Source organism: Fringilla coelebs, assembly GCF_963513975.1.
Source record: "Fringilla coelebs genome assembly, chromosome: 5".
Classification (NCBI taxonomy): domain Eukaryota; kingdom Metazoa; phylum Chordata; class Aves; order Passeriformes; family Fringillidae; genus Fringilla; species Fringilla coelebs.
Window position 1 is genome coordinate 62,632,424 of NC_140033.1, and position 20,471 is coordinate 62,652,894.

The 20,471-nt window shown below is 42.3% G+C and overlaps 1 protein-coding gene across 1 annotated transcript in view; it reads left to right on the forward strand.

The window, feature by feature from the left end:
- Positions 1 to 880: 880 nt before the first annotated feature.
- TBXAS1 (thromboxane A synthase 1) overlaps positions 881 to 20,471 on the forward strand; it is a gene marked incomplete at its 5' end in the record, with an annotated part of 237,949 nt that continues 218,358 nt past the window's right edge. Inside the window, 2 exons of the mRNA XM_084206237.1 lie at positions 881 to 980; positions 11,500 to 11,690. Coding sequence (XP_084062363.1) covers positions 881 to 980; positions 11,500 to 11,690 — 291 coding nt within the window. The remainder of the gene's footprint in view (positions 981 to 11,499; positions 11,691 to 20,471) is intronic.

A 20,471-nucleotide genomic window follows, 5' to 3' on the forward strand; every position in this document is an offset into this window, starting at 1 on the left:
AAGGAATGCTTGAACACAAGGGTAAAAACAGAACACACAATTTAGGCTCACCTTGCATGAGTCCATCAACGTGGGCAAAGGTGGCTTGTGAACTGAAAGCCTGAATAGGTGAAACTAATTCGGAATAAAGGAGTGTTAGTGTGAAATTCATGTCCAGCACAGGGAAGGGGAGTTACGCAAGAGAAGCTACTCTGCAGCAACTCCCAGTGTGGGCAAGCCCTTAATTACTTTTAAAATATCAGCATTACTAAGCCATGCTTATAATTTCTAGAGGCCTTGAGTTTCTGGAACAACTGGAGTATGAGATTCAATTGCATTCACTTCAGTGGAGGATACAGTTAAGTATCGACACGTTTGCAGGCTTGAGGCCAGTCATTAACTAATTAGTGTACGGGAACATTTAAGTTTTTCCCATCTGATTTTGCAAAGCTGTTTGACAATACTTGCTTATGAGCTTTTATTTTTCTCTTTTTCTCTTCTCCTTTCACAGCAAACCAAAGAATCCCCACCAGAAGCAGAAAGACAATTGGAAGTACACTAACTTCCCATTTTCCCCTTGCAGGAGATATAAATTTTGCTGAGTTTAGCACCTTTTTTAAAATTTGTCATGCAGACATACATGCATAGACTTTTAAAAAAAGAAACATATTAAGTGTCTCAGAGTGTTAGCTTCCTTTGCGGCCACGCAAATCCTCCTTTCCCAGCAAGAGCATGTCAGCCGCAGAGGGTGGTGGTGGTGGTGGAACTACAGCCCCCAGAGGGCGTGGCGGGGGGCAGCCCAGGGGAACCGGGCAGGGAGGCGCGGGGGCTCCTGGGAGTTGTAGTCCCGCGGCCTTACCTGGCAGCTGTCCCGGCACCTGTCTGTTGTGTGGAGGCGGCGATGGCTCCGCGCCCCTCTGCTGCCCTCAGGCTGCTGCCGGGCAGCTGCGGCTGGCATCCCAACCAGGAACCGCTGCAGGAGGCACGGGAGACCTCTGAAGGTAAGGATCTCCTGGGATTTTCTGTGTAAATCCTGTGGTCCGCCCCAGTCTTCCTGTGCCCCGTGCTTTTGGCCGGGAAGCTTTGCCGTGCCGTGCCTGTGGCGCATCCTTGGGCAAAGGCATGGAGTTGGGCTTGGCTGGCGGCGCTGCCTGCAGAGTCAGCGTGTGGGGCCGGGGAGAGGTGCCATTCCCCCCTCAGCCATGGTTAGATGTGTTGGCTCCTTTAGGGAAAGGTTAGTGGGATAAAGAATCATTCAGTGTTAGAAAAAGCGAGGGTAGGAATCCCACTCCCCTAGAGAGGCTGCAAATCTTTCTCTAGTGAACAAGGGTCTTAGAGCATCCAGCTTTTGGCTAAATTTAAGCTTGCTTTTTAAGTGTTTTTTTCCCTTAAAGTTGACTTTCTAGGTCTTAATAGAGAGAAATTGACGAGTACACGTTTTGCATATGTGGCTGCAATAGACTCTGCCCATGTACATTTCCTTTTCCCAGTGTATCTCTGCTGTTTGCTCGACTGGAGGCAACTCTAAGTTTCAGGCTGTTAAGACCAGTGCAGTGAAAATCTTTGGAAATGCTTCCATTTTACCCCGCTGCTTAATAAAACAGAGCAGTGGTCGGAGAGCAGAGGAAGTGGAAATGGTTTTGTGCGCTTCCTGGGTAAGGTAAAACACTTCTGAACATTTTGGCAGTGACCATCTGGCAAGCAGACACCTGGGAAACCATTGCAGCCTTGCTGTTGGTCCTTACACCTGAGTGTAAATTTGCCAGAGTGTTGTGGTAAATGCCTGGCAAAAGGACACGCTGCAGACTTCCCAGGGCTAAGTGTACATGAGACAGTAATGCCCTGTGTGTAGAGACTTGGTTCAATAACACAATTACACCCTTGTGGTCCTTTCCTGAAAATAATTTACTTGTTATTCTGAAGACCGTAGATTTGTTGCATGCATCCCTTATGGCCAGACTGGTTCCCAGCTGCTGCTGCTGGGGTGAAGCAGCAGGCAGTGGGCAGGCTGAAAATTGTGGGAGCAGAGCGGGAGATTTTAGCTAAGGCTACTGGTGCAAGACCATATTTAAACAAAAAAAGGTGGAAGTGAAGGCAGGAGACCCTCCTAGTGAAGGTGTCACCCAAGAGAAGACGTGAAAGGCAGTTCTCAGTTCTGCTGGGAATTGTGTTGCCCTTTCAATGGCAATAAAGTAGCTTTGCCGTTGGTCTCTGCAGAGGTTGCCAAATGCTGAACTGAGCAGGTCTGGACAAGGAGGCAATTCCCTTCCTGTTGAGAGGCTCGGCAGCTCTGGGTGAGTGAGAGGTGCAGGTTTGGGTGTGTGGGGTTTGCACAGCGTGGCATCAGGGCGGCTGTCATGCAGAAAGCTGAAGGGCTGGTGTCCTTCATGAATCAAACATGCAGAAAGGCTAAATGCAGTGCCCTCAGATCTGAAATGAGGATGATGTAGCTAGTTTTAGACGTGTTGGTTAGAAGTTCTAAACCTTCTAACAATTAAAAATTCTAGCAGCTGTGATGGAGAGTCTCATGGGCTGCTTTCCAGGTGAAGTTTTTCGTGCCCCTCATAGACCAATCAGTGGCACTGCTGATATATTTGTAATAGAAAATAACTTATTGGCACATCTGAATTGGAACAGAAGTTAGTTTATAGGGGCACCTCAATCTGAAAGCATTCCATACACATTCAAAAAACTTTCCTAGGTGTGAACAGGACTGATACAAAAACCAGGGATGCATCCTTGCTGAGCTTTGAGTGTTTCTATGGCAGCTTAAGCCAGGGTGTCAGAACTCCTGCAAGAATGTCTCCAGATAAGTGTGATGGCTGGGGATGCTGCTGAAACCCTGGGGCAGGGCAGGTGACCGAGGAGGAGGATGGTGGTGGTGGCACCAAGCCCTGTGCAGGCAGCAGCCTCTGCCCCCTCCCTCCTGGTGCTGAAGGAGGAAGGACCTCCCTACTCTGCCTTTTCCCACCTGACAGCCAGGCTGCAATATTCAAAACAGGCATGGATTTCCCTGTTTACCCAACATCAGCACTCCTCCCAAACGGCAGTTGTGTTGGTTTAGTTTTCCTTTCCTCGTACACATCAGAAATCACACAGCATGATATGGCCAATGGGATTATATTGACCCACCTCTGCAGTTGCTATTAATATCTGAAGAAATCCCCAAATGCCTCAGTGGTAGTACAGTTGCCTGCCCGTCTTTTTCTTGGCAAACAGAGCAGGGGTTTTTGCAGTAACAAATTTCAGTAATTACAAGCAAATTTTGCTTCTTGGTAGTGTTAAGAAGATAGAGACCAGAATATATACAGAAAAGAATATATATAGAATATCTGTTTTTGAATGGATAGCAAGCTGATTTGCAATGTCATTTAAACAGCATCCTAACAGCCAGGTCTTTTTTAAAAACACAGGAGACTGAGGGTGTTTGAGGGGGCTCATGTCCTTTTCTTGCTGACCATAGAAACATAGCACACCCTTTCTAAAACAAGTGCATTCGAAATTCAGCGCTGGTGCACAGGGCACTAAATTTCAATTGCTGGGTTTATGCCATCATTGCAGTTGCAGTAACTCTGTAAAACACAAGATGAAAGGTTGCTCTTTCCACTCTGAGCTCTTTCCATCCTCCACCTTCGCAGCTAAGGTTACCCTGAGCAGTGTGTACGCCTGTCTGTTGTAAGTGCAGAAATACGTATTATTCATAACTTGCCAATGTGTATGCTGGAAAAGAAAAGCTGAATTTATAGCTGTATTTCCTCTCTGCCGGGGTTTTTAGAGTTGTGTGTTTCAGCATTTCCATTACAAACCCCTGTTTTCTGAGGTTTATGACAGTCTTGAAGAGCGGAGTGGTCTTGAACCATAATAGAAAAGCATGTATTGTTGCATTTACAGTACAGCTGTAACTGCACATTACAGTACAGCTGTAACTGCACATTAAGGAGTGTAATCTTCTCAGTGTACCCTCAGTGCTCCAATAAGGTTCATTGGAGTTACATACTGAGAGAAAAACAATATTTTATGTTTGGAGTTGATGCTCTCTATCCACAGAGCTGAGTGCATCACACGAAGACAGAGAGAATCTACCTGCGCCAGACTTCCAAAAGTTCTTTGCTACACCCTTAAAATACTCCTGCATCTGCGGGGGCCCCCTCTGAATTACAGCTCATCATAACCTCCCTTTGTCCCTGGAAATTTCTAGTTAGCTTGAGCTGCCACACACAGAGCTGGGGCTCTTGAGGAGAAAGTTCCCCATATCCTGAGAAGGAAACATTTCCTTTCTGTACTAGCTCAGCTACGATATGAGGCTGGGCTTATCTGCCACTTGGTGGAAGGCATCAGAAGGTAGGAAGGGAGGCTGAACACTGTAAACTTTGGGCTCAGATCCCAACTACAGTACATTTTGAGAGATGAAGTTAAAAGGAGCGTCAGCAGGATTGAAGTCTTGTTGAGACTAAGTTTTTCTTGCTGTTTCAACTCATAACATCAGGTTATTTAGTCTTCCACTTAACCTTTTTCCCTCGGCTAATAGGTCAGCTTATTGGGTTCATGCCCTTTTGTAAGTATTGCTAGCCTCAAGCATTCCAAAATCACAGATGTACTCTCAGATCCATGAGACTGCAGGAAAAACATGCAATTTTTTAAATTGAGCAATTAAAATAGTTTAATTAGTATTTTAGCCCTGATCCTTTGAGTTTCACAGCTTCTGAGCACTTTTTTCCTTGCTTGGAGCTTGACAGTCCTTGCCCCCAGTAAAACCTGTATTTATCACAATTGCGCAAATGAACGACCAGCACTGTAGCAAAAAGCTCAAATAAACCAAGAGTTCAGAAAGAGCTTGAGGTTTGGAAGTGCTGGTTTTGTGACTGCATAATTTTTTTTCACTTTTTCTTTTTTTTCTCTCCCCTCACCGGTCGGTTATGCATGTCTGTGTTACAGCATATCTGCTGAGAATGAAACTGAAGGGATTTCTGATTTGGTGAATTAGTGTGCAAGTGGTCAGAAGGAAAGTCTGCAGTAAGAAAGCCCAATGAATGGGAAAGCCCAAAAGGCTGAACCAGACTAGAGCTGCCCATATGCTGCATGTGCTTCCTGGCTACGTACGAGGGGGCTGCAATTTTCACATTAGTTATCTGTGCTCCCTTTCAGATGGGTAAGAAGGCCTTTGGGAATATTTGGCACGATCTACCAAGAATTATTCATCATGTGATGCATACACTTAGGCATTTCACTCTTATTTTCACTCTGTATAGGGGCACGAATGAACATAAGGCATTTCAAGGTACTTTATATTGGCCCTGTGTTTGCCCCCTGGTATGAAGGTTTGCTGTGTCTCCCTGCCCCAGCTTTGTGTGTTCCAGTGCCCCACACATTTTGTGCTCTCACTGCCCTCTGAGAATATTCATCATGGTTGTTCACAGTGCAGTTGCTGTCATTTGGAAATGCTTGTCATGGGGAACAATTTCAAAGGCAAGAGAGGCAACAGGGCAGAAGCTTTCCCTGCCACATCTGCAGGAGTCACAGCAGCTTTACCAAACCCTGCACCTGGTCATCTCCAGGAGAATGTCCTGTGAAGGGATGTTTCTGCATCATAAGGAGTGGCTCTGTAGATGCCATTAAAGAATTGCTGGAGAATTGGTCCTCAGTGATTCTTTTTGCTGCCCGTTTGAGTTTCTTTGCAGTCAGGTTGCATTTCTACATGTGGATGCAAACTAAGAGCTTCTGGGCTTTTCGAGGTATGAGAACCATTGCTGTGGCAATAGTATTAGTCTGACTTGCTTCATTGCCACCTTTCTTTTTCCTTTTTACCAGTTTACTGCCTCTTCTGTGCAGAGACTACTGGCAGTTGTGAGATGTAGTACTTGTTCTGGTTTTGGCATGTTTGTATCACCTAATACATTGAACATTCTTTTGCTCTCTCTTTTTGCTGTCTTATTAATCTCAGAGAGGCAAGTGCATCCAAACCCTCTGGTTTTAGACAGAGATAAGGCATAAGGGGACAGCTGATACTGCCCACAGTTCCCAGATGGGAAGAATTCTAACATTCTTGTCAGGCTGAAGGCCACAGCCCATGGGCACTTTCTCCATTCACTGTCTGTGCAGTTTCTTCTGGGAGCATGAGATATTTAAAAAAACCAGTTGTAGTCCTCAGGTGAAGAATAGCTCTTTACCTTGTCTGAGGTTCAAGGTTTTTGAGACTTTTGGTGCATTTCCCATTTGTCATTTTGGATTTTGACAGGGTACTGATAAATGCATTGTATTAGACTATAAGTTTGTTTAATTAAGTTATAGAACAAGGTACTTCTGTTAGGTTTTTCAAAGTTCTTTTGACCTGTAATTCAGCACCAAAACATAATTTGGAGAATTCAAGCCTGGAATTTGTCATCTAGAGTAGCTTTTCAATTAGACAGAGAAGGTTAGGCATTTTTCATGGTGTTTAAAAACCAAGCTTCTGAAAAAAAATTATAACAGCTCTTACCATAATTTTTTTGCAAACATTTATATGTTTATATGTCTCTTTGTAACTACAAGACTAGTCTAGGCAGGGTTTTTTGGCTTTTGCTGTGATTGTGGAGCTATTGATCTGTGAACATAAATCCATATTTATCTCCAGTCAAGTTTATAGGACAATGAAATTATAGGATTGCTTGAATCAATCAATGTTTCTAAAGCAAGCTATAGAAATATAAACAAGTTACCAATTATTTAATAAAGTCAATTTGCTTAGAAATGCCTGGTGACGGGCAGCAGATGTTATACTAATTTCTGCTTTCTCTGGAATTTCACAGGGGCTGCAAGATCTTAATGCCACTATTAGCAAAGGTAACTTTATTTTAGAAACTCATTCCGAACTCTCACAGCAAGAGGAAGAAACTGTCATTCCTTTTGACCACAAAATCTGTGCTATTTCTAAGAGGAGTTCTTTGAAATAACTAGGATATCTCACAGCTTGTTGCTTTAGAGGGGACTTAGTACAGTGGCACTGCATTTAGTTAGCATAATGAGTTTTTTAGACTCTAAGATACTGACTGTGTTTGAAGTACCATAACTTTTAGGCAGCTAAGATTAAATTTATTAGTGAAGTACAAGTTTGCATAATATTTTAGCTTTCCTAGAATTTTAAACTGTATGCCTGTTTCCTGAGAAGCATTTAGGTTAATATAACCAGGTTCTGACTTGGCAAAACAATTTAAGTGTAGAAGTGTGTCTTTCTGCTGCTCAGTCGGAAGTGTCATGAAAGTGGCCTCCTCAGTGTGGTTTTACAGTTACTGTGCTTGCCTTTTGAGATCCCCTTTATTGGAGTGACTTTATTCAAGGTGACTCAAGAATCTCCCATGAGCTCATGGCATCGTTTTGGTGCCCCTGTCTGTTCTGAATGTAGAGCAGGATGTTTATTAGTAGGCTCTGATGCCTTGGTGGTCTGTCTGTTGGGTAGTTTGTCATAGTTTATCATGCAGGAGTACAGAATCATCTGATTAAACTGCTTAATCAATCCTTGAACAGGGATAGCAATAATTAAGTCACAGATGGCCATTGTAAATCCCTCTATTCCAATATATTATTATTCCCAGTACTTTGGATATTAAGGTTGTTTTGAATTTAAAAAAAAAAACCAAGAAAACCTCTGTGAAATATGCCTCTGGAATTTTTTTTGATTGGTCTGCCTTCAAGACGTTGAGAATTCATTTTGGCTCTGGAAGGGTTTTTGTTTTAAGATAAATTATCACCATATATACTTTACGCATTTTGTTACATGGGCTTTGTTAAAGCTTATACATAAACTAGTCCCTGATTAATCTCTTTTTTAAGCTGTTCTGTGGTATTTTGTCTGCAGTATTTTGTGGCTAAGCTGTCTGTAGCAGAATTTTGTTGATCTGAAGACTGTGCTATAAATTTCTATAGACACAAACTGCTATAAAATTAAAATGTAACATCTTCCTGGACTTCCTTCATCTATCATAAAGCTGGTGTGGCTCAGCCTTAATTAGATTATTATAGACCTAAAATATATGAGGTAGAATAGCAGAAGAGGAATTGAATTTGGTCATTAGCAGGAGTATGTGGTTAGTCTAGCTGGTGTAGTCAGTAGCTCTTGAAAGATGAAACTACACTTTCCATTCGATATACTTTGAGGACAGGTCAAAATCCTTAATGTGATTTAGGTTTACTGGGAAGGTCTATAATCCTGCTTTTTAATGAACTGTGTACTTCACGTTGGAACAATACTTGTGTATGTCAAGCATGGCTGAGGCCACCGCCACAGCTGTATTCCTTTTGAAGCTGAAATGCATTGTTTTGGAAGAACATTTGCAGAAAATATTACTGGACTCAGACAGGGCTGTAAGGCACGAGGGCTTCCTGTAAAACCTGGATTGTCTGGGTGCCAGGTTTTTGTTCTTTTCAGCTGAGGAACAATTCAGCCTCAGACTTTGGATGCTATTGTGTACTTCCCTGTTTAATAGCTGCGGCTGCGGGCGTGTGTGCAGGCTGCAGCCCTGGCTGCTCAGCCCCGAGCTCCTTCTGCTGTGTGCAGGGCAGCTCCCAGGCACTGGTGGGGAATGGAGGCTGAGATGGGTCCCTTCAGGGCAGGTTTCAGTCAGCACCTGTTTGTGATGAACCAGGGGCTGACCTGTGGAATTTAATCTCCACGGAGGAGAAGAGCGTGGATGGCGCCGTGTCAAGGAGCTGCAAACCTTGGAGGATGCAGTCTGGAGGGAAGCCTGGTGGATGCAAAGGCAGGCACGGCTGCTGACTCACAGCAGGCTGACAGGAAAAGGCTCTCTTCTGCTTGTCCCTGGCTTCCTCCAGCCTGCAGTTAGGGAGGACTTGGTATCTGTCGCCCTAGTTCTTTGATACTGTTACCAAACTGGCCAGCGTGACTCCGCAAAAGGGACTTGGAGGTTGGTGCAAAATATCCGTGCTATCAAGTCTTAATTGGGATGATATTTCTCACATAAAAAAAAATTGTAAAGAGAATTCTCAGGGTTGATAAATAGCTTGTTTGCATTGCTCTTGCATCCCTGACTCCTTTGCCCCCCACAAGGATCATGTCGATTTATGTGACTCTTCAGAGAGCTGAGGTCCCTAACTCCAAGATGATAACTCTAAGTGCCTCTGTCTGTGATGAGAAGTGCTCCAGGCAGGTTTTAGAGTCAATTCTTGGCACCCTTCTTAATGGTTGGAGGTGCCAAGTTAAAATCCTTCAGCAAGAAACAGGTGATGAGGCTTAAAAAGTAAAACAAAACAAACCCCACTATCAACAGCAGAAAAGTATGAAAAGAAAAGCAAAAAAAAAAGCTTAATTATGTGTTCTTTTCCAAAATGGATTCTGATGTGAGACCCTGTTTTCTTTCTTAAGCATATGTTTAAGAACTATTCATACCTCCTGTCTCTCAGTGTGACTGGGAAAAGACTCCAGTGCTTCTTAAAAAACAAGTGAGGTCTCTACTTGACCTGTGGGTGCTGACAGGAGTCGTGCAGTTGATTTTAATAAGAGAACATCTGTCCTCTATATGCAGAAAAATGTCTTTTATTAAAAAGCCAAATAAAGTAAAATTGGAATATTATTTCTTGCCTTCTTCCGTTGTGGTAGAAGAAGAAAAGACAAATCTTTTGGAAAAGAAAGAAGAAAAGAAAAGAAAAGATGAAAAGTCTTTTAAAAAAGACTTTGATGCATATCAATGTTTGACTTTTTTTCTCTTTTTCTGAAAGTCCTGCAGGATTGGTTGTTATTGGGATTAGCTTGTGCCCACTGATTAATTCCTTGTGTCACTGGTGTTAAATCTTGTTGGAGTTGTTCTTGCAGAACTTTCCAGCAGCAGCAGCAAACCAGCAGAGCTGTTATTGACCTAGAATAGCAGTGGAGTTGTTAATACCTGCAGCAAGGTTTTCTGTGAGCTTCCTCCCTATTCTGCAGAGCTGATGAGCTGGGTAACACCTTCTACTTGATCTGTAAGGATCTCAGGCTGGAAGGGAATTAATGCAGTTGTGAAGCATGAAGAACCAAAATAGCAGTGATTCACTTAGAGTAGAGCCAAATCTTCTTAAAATTAAACTCCATTGTGTTAAAGACTTTACTTTTTTGATACCTATATTATTAACTTCTCTGATAAAAGCAGGAAGTGTAATACAGTGATATTGGAGAAGCCTTGCACATTAAATCTAAGCTATTGTCTTGGGGTAGTCAGAGAAGAAACCACTCTTCATCAGGTGTGTTAGGAGAAACAGATTTTACAGAATTTCTGGTTCTCAAGGTTACCATATAATTCAGAAACCAAATTTTTGGATAGCATTGATTTCCTTATCTTTCAAATCGGTTTTTTAGGATGGGTGGAAGCTCTGAAGCACATACAGGAGAATTTATAGTTTCTTAAGTAACAAACAATACTGGACAGTTCAGGGAATTTCGTCATGGGCAGAGGTGTTTATGTGCAAGCTGCTGCTTCTGATGTTGTTGTCCTGAAGATTTTTTTGCTCATAGAATTTTAGTTTACTTTAGTGTATAACAGGTTGGTGTACTTCTCCTGTAAAAGTGCTCCAAGGCGTGTTCTCTGGTTTACCTTTCTAAGTGGACTGGATCAGATGCTTAAAACAGGCTTGAGGTTTGCAGGCAGGAAAATACAGAAGAAAACTGAAGAATTCATATACAGTGAACAAACCATTTCCAGAACTGCAGTCAAAACTTGATGGCTGTGTGCAGGTTGTTCATGGGGCTGTGGCAGCCTGACTGTGCCACAGTGCAGAGATAGTAGATTTGACCATATTGTTGTTAAGCCTGATACTTGAAATACAACTATTTGCAGGGGTAGCCAAAGCATCTCTGGAGAGACTGGTTAGTGATACCCCCAAGGGGGACAGTGCACTGATCCAGGAAAATTTGCTGTAGCCCTCATGAGCTTGAGATGATACAGCCACACAGCGCTGCCTGTGTGGACTCACCAGTGTGGCAGATGCTGACTTATGGATCTGGTACTACTCCAAAAAATTGGGGTTTTCTGCTCATTTGGTCTTTCTTCAAATGCATTCTAGAAGTCACATTAGACCAGCTTTCCTCTAATTCTTCCTTTTAGTTGTGATAATTTAAAGTTTACTTTGTTCCATTCTTACAAGGTATAACCAGCTTGGAAATTAAGTGCTAATGAAGTTTCATATTGCAAAAATGCTCTATTTTAATTACTTTAGAGAACTCCACTGTTTGTATGTCAGGACACCTCTGAAGTGCCTTTATATTTTTCTTCCATGATCTGTAACAGGCTGTCTTCCCCATTTATTTTCCCCACACATTTCCCAGATTCCCGTACTTGAGGTCTAAAATCCCATTCAGCAACGCTGATGTCTCAAGCGGTGGGTATGTAAATATTTACTGGCATGAGAGTCAACAACAGTGGGAGGGGGGAAATTGCTGCATTCTGCCATTCAGAGAACCTTCAAGTTCTGCCTCAGAGTGTGCAGTTGATGAGAAGAGGAAAGGTTTGCTGTTTGTGATGACATGTTTTTGCTCTCTCAGTTCCTGTTTCGTTGCAGATGTCATTCCTTTAGCTGTGGAAGGCTTTATCAGCCCTTGTGGAGGCTTTCCCCTGCACACAGCACTCAAAGCTGCAGCTGTAGTGGAGGAAAATGGAGCCTGTAGATCGTCTGGCACTTGCCTCCCTAGAAATGAGCAGCACCACAGCCACCCTGGCTCTGCTGGCAGTCTTCCTGGTCCTGCTGTATTGGTAAGTGAGAGCAGTGAGATGGGTTGCACATCAGACATAAACCCTGCTGAAACCCAGCATCTGTAGAATCTTATCCATGAGAGGAAACTGGAAGGTAATTTCCTAGGAGGGAAATGGAGGGGGAGTTGGTTTGGAAGCAGAGAGTGCAATAAATGCTCACAAAACTCACTACGCTTTTAGATAATTCTCTCCTTGCAATATTGTCTTGTAAGTGCTTTATCAGCTGCTAGCAAAAAAGATCTTTTAAGTTAAGAACTTATTTTTTGGTTTCCTATTAATTTCTTTGGGCAGCAGGAACATTGGTCCAGGTCAAAAAAACCCCAAATACTTGTTGGACCTCTTCTCTCTACTGTGCTGGACACTTGTTCTTTGGCTTAAGTGTACAGACACTTAAACTGCTGCTTGAATTTCCTCTCTTGTTCTTTCCACACTGACTAGTTGACACAAATCAGAATAACAGCAGCTGTAATGGTTAGCACAGTAGGCAGTGCAGTGAGCTGTGCTGAAATGAAAAAAAAAAATCCTCCCCCCATCCTGACAATTTCTTTCAGAAATTACGTTAGCTGAACTGGGAGTGTTTTTCTGACTTTTCACTTGGATTTATCTTCAAATCCTGCCTTCCAGTAAAATAATGGGGTTTTTCTCAATTGTATGAGTTTTCAAGTAAAGGTTTCAGTGACTGTTGCAGAAAAAAAAATCCACCAAAAATCTAAAGCTAATCAGGAAGAGAATAGTGATGGCACCATGAGTTTAGCACAATTGTTGTAGCAATGTAAATGACAGATCGCTTTGCATACATTTTGTTATTCTTTCACCCTGTTGGGCTTTGTTCAATTTCCTTCTGTGTTCAGGGGGGGTCTAGAGAGACTAAAAAGAGTCAAACCTATATCTGAAATGTGTTGCTGTATCAAATAGGTGGGTGAGCCTGCTTTCTGAACAAAATCTGCCCAAATAATTGCAAACATCCAAGTCCTACCTCCTCTGAATTTTATTGGGAAAAAGAAAAGTAGCTCTAGATCATTGAGACCATGCTGTTTAGCTGTGGACCTGTGACATCTCTGGGAGCTTAAAGGGGAAAGAGGGAGGACAGAGGCGCATCCACAGTTCAGAAAAGCAGGAGATCAGGTGATGAGGTCTGGCCACCTGTGAATCATTCGAAGTAGCCTGATACTTCCCCATAGCTCATGTCCGGATGTGCCGAGATCTCCAAAGACCCGGAACTGCTCCTTGTAAATCTTTGGTACTGTCTGGTGTGTGTTTGCTCAGGGCCTCATTTTCTGGTTCAGTTTAGGAAAGGCTGTTCCTCCCCTTGAAGTTAAGACATGGTGGTTTAGTGCGCGTTTGGTCTTGCCGTTAACAAAGCTAACTCTAATTGCAGAGTTAAACCAGACTCATGGCTGTGTTACTGCTGAATTGAGGGCCTACCATAAAAGTTTCAGAAAGTTCAACTTAGCAGTGAGGTGGGAAATTGTCTATCAGTAGAGCCACCCCATTCAGTGTGTCTGCTTTCCTGGCTGAAGGTGAGTTCTGTGAAAGCATCGAGAAAAAGGCAGCAGAAGTTTTATGTGGGGAAAGTGTTTTATACTTGTAAAAGATTACAACTAACCAATCTTGTTGATCTACAGATTCAAGTTTATTTTTAAGTAGCTTATTAAATACAGGTGCCTATAGATCACTCTTCCAATGGGAAGCTGACAATTATTAAGCTTGCATTGAAATAAGCTATGGGCTGTTGGTGGGTTTGCCTGGTGGCTGAGCTGTTCACATCTATTTATCTCAGTAAAGTGCAGTGCCTGAGCCTGTAAGGTTAAAGTCTTGAAGCACATCTGCAAGTGTGGTAGTTGTTCAAACTTGTCAACTTTCTCATTTGAGTCTATTTTGTTGAATTTTTTTTTACTACCTGAGTGTTTAAACAAATCAGTAAAACTCAATGCGTGCTCACATTTTCCTTTATTCATGACTGAAACCTTGGGTTCAAGGAATTATTTAAACATTAAGTGTGTAAAATGGTTGCTAATAGAAATGCAGGTCTCTAATTCTAGAAAATGTTTTTATTACAATCATGTTGCATACCTGATTATCTGATACTCTTCTAAGAGTTAGAAAAGATGAGTGTTGTGTATGGCAGGAGTAATAATAAAGTAATAACTCTTAAGGTACCTCTGAGGTTTTCTTCATAAGCCTTATCTTAATTTTTTAATAACTACTGAATTACTCTTTTTTTAGCTTTTTCCTCCAGGATTGTGTCTATTCAGAAGGGCAGTCCTGGGGAAAGGGAGGAATGGATATTTGTTGTTGTAAATTTTGTGGTGGCAGTAGTGTATGATTGATTGGGGTCACGTTGTACCAACTGTTGTGTGAGTACAAAGAGCAGGCAGTTTGTCCACCCTGTTGGCTGTGAAAGGCTTAGCAAGGCTCAACAGAAGGCAGTTGCAGGTAGAGGAGAGAGTAAAAAAATCTAATGCACACTAGAATAGGAATGTGGTCATGGCAACCTTCATCTTATTGAGCTCTTTCCTTAGCGCAGTTTTCGTGGATGGGGGTACTCAGCGGTTTAAATGACAGCCTTGAGCTGCTGTGCATCAGCTCAGCCTCAGTCCCTGTGAGTGTGGGCATTGTAAGGCCAGCTGGGATTTGTCACAGCTCAGCTGGCAGGTGGTATCTTGCTAAACTGTGATAAGACCAATCTCTTCACATTTTTGTGTATGGTGAGGTCATATGAAAGAGGGAGAGAAGAAAGGGTTGATTGGGAAGGGGAGCAGAGGTTGCAGCTGCATAAAAATTAACTTATTGGGAAGATACAAGTCTTTCTTTGCAAGTCTTAGAAACAAGTTCTCTATAGAAAGATTTGTATCTTCACTATACAAGTCTTAGAAACTTGGATGATTTGATAATTTTTAGGCTGTTTTTTATGGTACAATGAACATAATAACTCTTTATAGCAAATCATGTAATAACACATCTCTGATTTCTCATGCGTTGTCCTCAGCGCAATATGAAGGTGATGCTTGTAGTGTAATGTGTCAATTTTAAATCAGTGGAAGCAACTATAACCTCTCAATGCTTGTCTTCCACATGACCTTAAGTCAGCTCTAAGGAGAGGCTTTGCAAGGTAGTTGATTAGATGTTGGGAGTAGAAAGACCTATGGAGCTTTTTGGTACATAGTCTGTTTGGATTTGAATGGGAAGTTGTTTTTTGGTAATCTGTTAAATTAAGAGGCTGCTCAAGCCTCTTTGCTATCCCCCATTCCTGAAGGATTTAGTCATCTGCTACCCTCCCCATTCTTGCTACTTGTTCTCTGTAGGTAAAAGTCTCTTACAGGTTTCTTATCATGGGTTCTTGGATTTCTGTTGCTACATCATTATTATTGTGATAGGCAGGTTGCTACTTGATTGACCACAAAAAGGCATAATATGGCTAACTACCAAAGTTCAGTAACACCAGTGGCGCAACACTTAGCACTCTTAAAAAATGTCTTGTCTGTGTCCTCCCCTGTGATTTCTTCCACCCAAACGGATTATCAGAGCAGTTTCTTTTAAGAGCACTTTCTTTCTCAATTGCAAGCATTGCTGTCTCTATTTGCCTAATCTCTGTGAATCTCAGGGGTTTTTTTAGGCATGAAATAAAACCAAACTCTTAAGGGAAGAATGAGTTTAACATTTACAAATCCCAGTGATATTCTCAATTGAAAAATACAGTAGTATATCTATGCAACATATTGTTCATTTTCATTTCAAACATATGCTGAGTTGGATATCCCATGCTTGGCTGTAGCTGCAAACATTGCTTTGTGTCTTTCTTTTTGCTGTCTGGGTAGATGTTTGATAAAATGAAAGCAGGAGTTTATCTTGCTTTAAAGTTTAATGTACCATAAGCTGAGCATTATGAAGAAGCTGTCACAGCATTCAGATACCTGTGTTCAAACTGGATTATCAACCCCTTGTCTAAACAAACCTGGGGTTTTTCAGAAACATGGAGGTTGGATGGGAGTGTTTGTTTATGTTTGTAAGATCCATGTCTAATTGCATGCTTTCAAACATAGCAAAACATAAACTAGCAGCGTTCCTGTCTGTTTCTGAAAAGCTAAGTAATTCAGAAAGATGTCATTTTTACATTGAAGTAATATTAATGATTACTTGTGCTAGAGACAAGTACAGAGACTGAGACTGGGGTATCCCTAGATCAAGGTAGTACCCACCCAGTGCAGAACAAGTCAGTCCTGACCCAAAGAATTTGTAGTCTGATAAAAAAGAATGAAAACTAAACTTAATATTTTTCCTCCTGTGACCTTAGGTCATTTGCATACAGTTGGATGGGGGACATACTTAGGCAATGGGGCACATGTGTTAGAGTTCTTCACTGGGGGCCATACCTGCACTAAACCACACCACAAGCTGATCTCAGAACAAGGTAGTATTTCCATACAGGTGACTGCAGTACCGTTGCTTGTTTGGCATTACTTTGCCAAAATCTGTGGTTTTGGAAAGGGCTCTAAAGGGAAAGCTTAGAGGTAATCTTTCTCCAGCAAAAAATTCATTCTGGTTTTGGAGAACCTTACTGTTTGGGGTTTAGTTAGCTGAAACTTCTTTTTTTTTCTAAAGTAAGTGCCACCTTATTCTAGATCTTGGACTTACTTTTGCCTCTCAAAAGATCACTATTTACAAATGATATTTGGCAGCTAGAGCTCTAGGTTTATGGTCTGAGTGCAGGCATAAGGGAAGTAGATTATTTTCCCTAACACATCCAGATAGTACTTCTGGACAGATTCAGGCACAGGCACTACAAAGCTTGCATCTTTTCTGGAGAGGTAGATCCTAACTCTTCCACCTGCCACTGCTGCCACCACAGGCACAGGGCTGCTAGGACCACCGTGGCTGGAAACAGGCTTGGCTGTGGAAGGACATACAGCTCTGCTCTTATATCTTCAAGCTGGGTTCAGAGAGGCATCCTAGTGCTCAGGTGTCAGAGCCTGGCAGCAGGCACAGCTCTGCAGGCACAGAGTGCTCAGGGGCTGGTGCTCCTGTACCCCTGCTGGGCTTGTCTCTGTCTCCCACATCCTCCTGGCCAGCAAAGCCTGACCTCTGAGCTGGCATCTCAGCTTTTGGTCCCTAATGAGGCTTCCCCTATCACAACCTTGTAGCTTCTCAGTTTGTGGTGAACCCAGCATCAGGTTTGCAAGGTCAGAAGGCTGGGAAGTTTTGGGGTTTTCAATATTCTGTTAACCCCAGCTGGTGTTGTTTTGTTTTGTTTTGTTTTGTTTTGTTTTCCCACTAAAATGGTCATTATCAGTGGAAATCATTCTGCTTCCCTCCCCTTAATTCAAATATCCCAGAAAAGCTAGAAGGATCTAACTCAACAGGAAACACCAGCAAACTGCTGTTGATGACAGGACACCTAAAAGATTCTGAATTCTCTTCATCATGCAGTTTCACATCAAGAAAATCTGTAATTCCCCCTAATGTGTTAAACATAATTTGATCCCACAGCTGTGCAATATGTGGCCTTGTCTTTGAGCTAAATCAAGCATCTCTAGGTAAGCTTGAGAAGGAACAGAATAAATTACTGAATTATAATTTGGAAAAGTGCCATACCACATATGACTAAATACTTTATTTCTCTGAAAACAAAGTGGATTTGTGTAGATTTGATAATCCAGAATGAAGTTCACTCAGTGCCCTGATTATGCTGCTTTTAGGTAAACAAAGTTGTCTTACTTTTGGGGGAAGAGGCAGAACAGTTTTCTCTTGTTGCTATTGCAGCTTCAAATCCCTAGGTTTTCTGGGGTATCCTCAGAGGGTGTTATAACCCCTTGGTTCTCCAAACAAGTGTTATAACCCCTTGGTTATCCAGACAAGTGTTATAACCCCGTGGTTATCCAGACAAGTGTTATAACCCCGTGGTTATCCAGACAAGTGTTGGGCCTTTCATACTGTGCAGCTTTGGTTTTGCACTGCAAAACTCAGAAACTGTCTCTGCTCGTTTTGCTTTGTTTTCAATTTAGAGATTACATGTCTAGCAGTGTTTATTTGAAGGCCCTCAAGTGGTTGTTGAGTTTTTTGCTTTTGTGAAGGTGCACATTATCCTAAAAACTCTGTGTAAAAAACTCAATCTCCAGCCTTTTAACTCCTTGTGTTTTTTGTTTTTCCCTGAACTTTTTCAAGCCTTTCCCCATTAAATCCCAAATTAAAGCATAGTTTGATTTTAGTGAGTGGAGATTGGAGCCTTAATAGTGTGAAGGCAGACCTACATGGCTTCCTTTCACAAAACTGGTATATTTATCTGTGTTCTGCCATGGTCTCCAGATCCATGTCCAGTGGAGAGAGCTGCAAAGCTGGATAATGCACACAAATAGCTCAAGAGCAAACAGGAGCTGGGCTCAGCCCCTCAGCAATCCAATTTCTGCTTCCACCTCCTGTGGGGCTTGGAATGGCCTGGGTCTGGTGTCAGCTGGGCTGCACAGGCAGGAGAGAGCAGCAAGGGAGGGAAGGACTCTGACTTCTCCATCAGGCAACTTCTGTCTGGGAGCCTGCTCTGGAGCTTCACTCAGCTCTTCTGGACCTGCAGTTTGGTTCTAACTTTTGTTCTGGTCTTTGCCTTTGGGTGGGCAGCTTTGTTTAACTTGGGCATATTCAGGCACCTCTCAAACTGATTTTGGGTACTCCAAATTATCTTCTAGGAGCTCCTGCCTCCATCCTCTGACAGTATTAGGAACATGAGGAACTTGATACCCTGCTGGTGGTGCCTTAAATGGAGTTGAAATTAGATGATGGGAGAAGGCAATGTGAACAACTTCCTCAGAGAGAAGGCTCTGCAGGCAGTGCAGCACTCCATCCATTGCACTGGGGCTGGCTCTTGCTGTGTCTGTGCATTTGATTGCCAGGCTCAGAGGGGCCCCTCAGGTCTGCTGCAAAGTTCTCAAACACTGCCACGAGCTCTGCTCTTCCCTGAACCCCAGGGGTGCATACTGCAGTTCCTGTGAATGCCCTGCACTGGTGGGACTGACTGGTTGTTCCTCCTGGGCTCCAAGGTGTGTGGATTTTTGTCACTCCACTTTCAGATAGCACACAAAGTGTACTGCCAGCCTGCCTGTGCTGCCTCTTAAGTGAAAAGTTAAAACAGTTTGTAGTTTTGACTGGTTAGAACTCCTCAGAGTGCTGAAATATAGATCTATGTTCTCTTCTTTTCTTGTCTCCTTTAGCACTGCTCCCATCATTTAAAAAAAAATTGCCCATATTCTTCTTCACTCCTTTTTGTCTTTGCATTAGATTTCATCCATAACCATGTTTGTTTTGTCCTCACTGCTGGCTCACAGGTAATTTATGCCTTTGATTGCCATGCCTTGCTCTTCTGTAGGGGAGTTTTATATAGTATTTAATGGAGCTGTCAAAAAATGTTTTAAAATATTGACATATTATTGAGAGATTGTTTTTTATCAGTTCCTCTTGACACACCCAAAATCTTTAGATGGATTTTTCTCTCTCATCTCCCTAGCTCTCTTTTTTGTTTCTTTTCCCTGTTGAAAACAGAGTTTACCATAAGCTCAGTATGTGCTAACTGCTGTGAAGCAACTGAAAGAGCTCAAAAAATTTTCTGGTTTGAGTTTGGATGTGCATTTATTTCACTTTCCCAGGAATAGCCTAGGGGCTTGAGGAAATGATGTTCCATGTCTGCCTCTTTCTTCCCTTGCTTTATATGTCATTGCTTACATTGGTGACAATTTCTATTAAGCTTTACTTGTTTACATGTTTGGCATGTGTTATCTATGATTGGAGTGATGTGCAGGTCAATAAGAATACAAGAATTTTAATGAAAGGATCATCTAGCATGAGGAAGATTCTTCATATCCATTCCTTTGGTAGTTTCTTTCCTGGCTAGGTGCTGCTTTCATGGTTTTGCAGAACCTGTGAAATTGCTGGGGGAGCAAGGAAGCAGCAAACAAAGAAAAGAGCAAACCTTGTAATACTGGTTTTTTAATGTAGGAATAGAAGCTGGATTCCCAGCAATGGCTGGGAAAAGACTGGAAAGAATGACTGGGAACAGCAAGATATGACTCCAAATTAATTTGCAGATGGTTGTTACAGATTGAGGTCAAGTATGTTTGGGCAAATTGAGGCTGGAAGAAAGGAGCCGAACTGAGATGTGTGTTGGGAGTAGGAAATGGGGCAGTGTCTGTCTGCTTGCTTACATGGACAAAGTAAAGTCTGCTTCCTTGGAAAGAATAGTTCTTTTCAGCCACTAAAAACCTTGTGATGCTCTTTATGAGTTGAGGGGCATGGGAAGGATGAAAAGGCAGTGGACTTTAGAGGAGATGAGTAATTGGTAATTGTATGATCACAAGCTACTGCTGAATGAATGCTCTTGGATGAGAACTGCTGGCAGAGTTCTGAACCTGTAACCCTCAGTATTGTTTTACTCTACTCGGTGGCAATAAATCTGATGTAATCTGTGCATGCATGTTTGTGGTTTCTCATCCAAAAAGCTCCAAAGAGCTTTTATGTAAACACCCTCTCAGTAGAGCTATAACAATTGAAGAGGTCGTCGAGGCATGTGGTTTGAAATGTGGGAAAGACATGAAATAAAGCCATCCTGGGAGAGGAAGGAGCAGCTAAAGGATCTTCAGTGGGTTGCATGCTAGCATGACAGACAGAGAGTGATGGTGGTCAAAAACTGCCCTCTTCCATCTTTAAAATATCAATATGATCTGTTTGTTCTCCAAATACTTTAACAAATCTCTGTTTTAGGATTTTCTGAAATACTCCTCATGGCTTGTGATGAAGCAA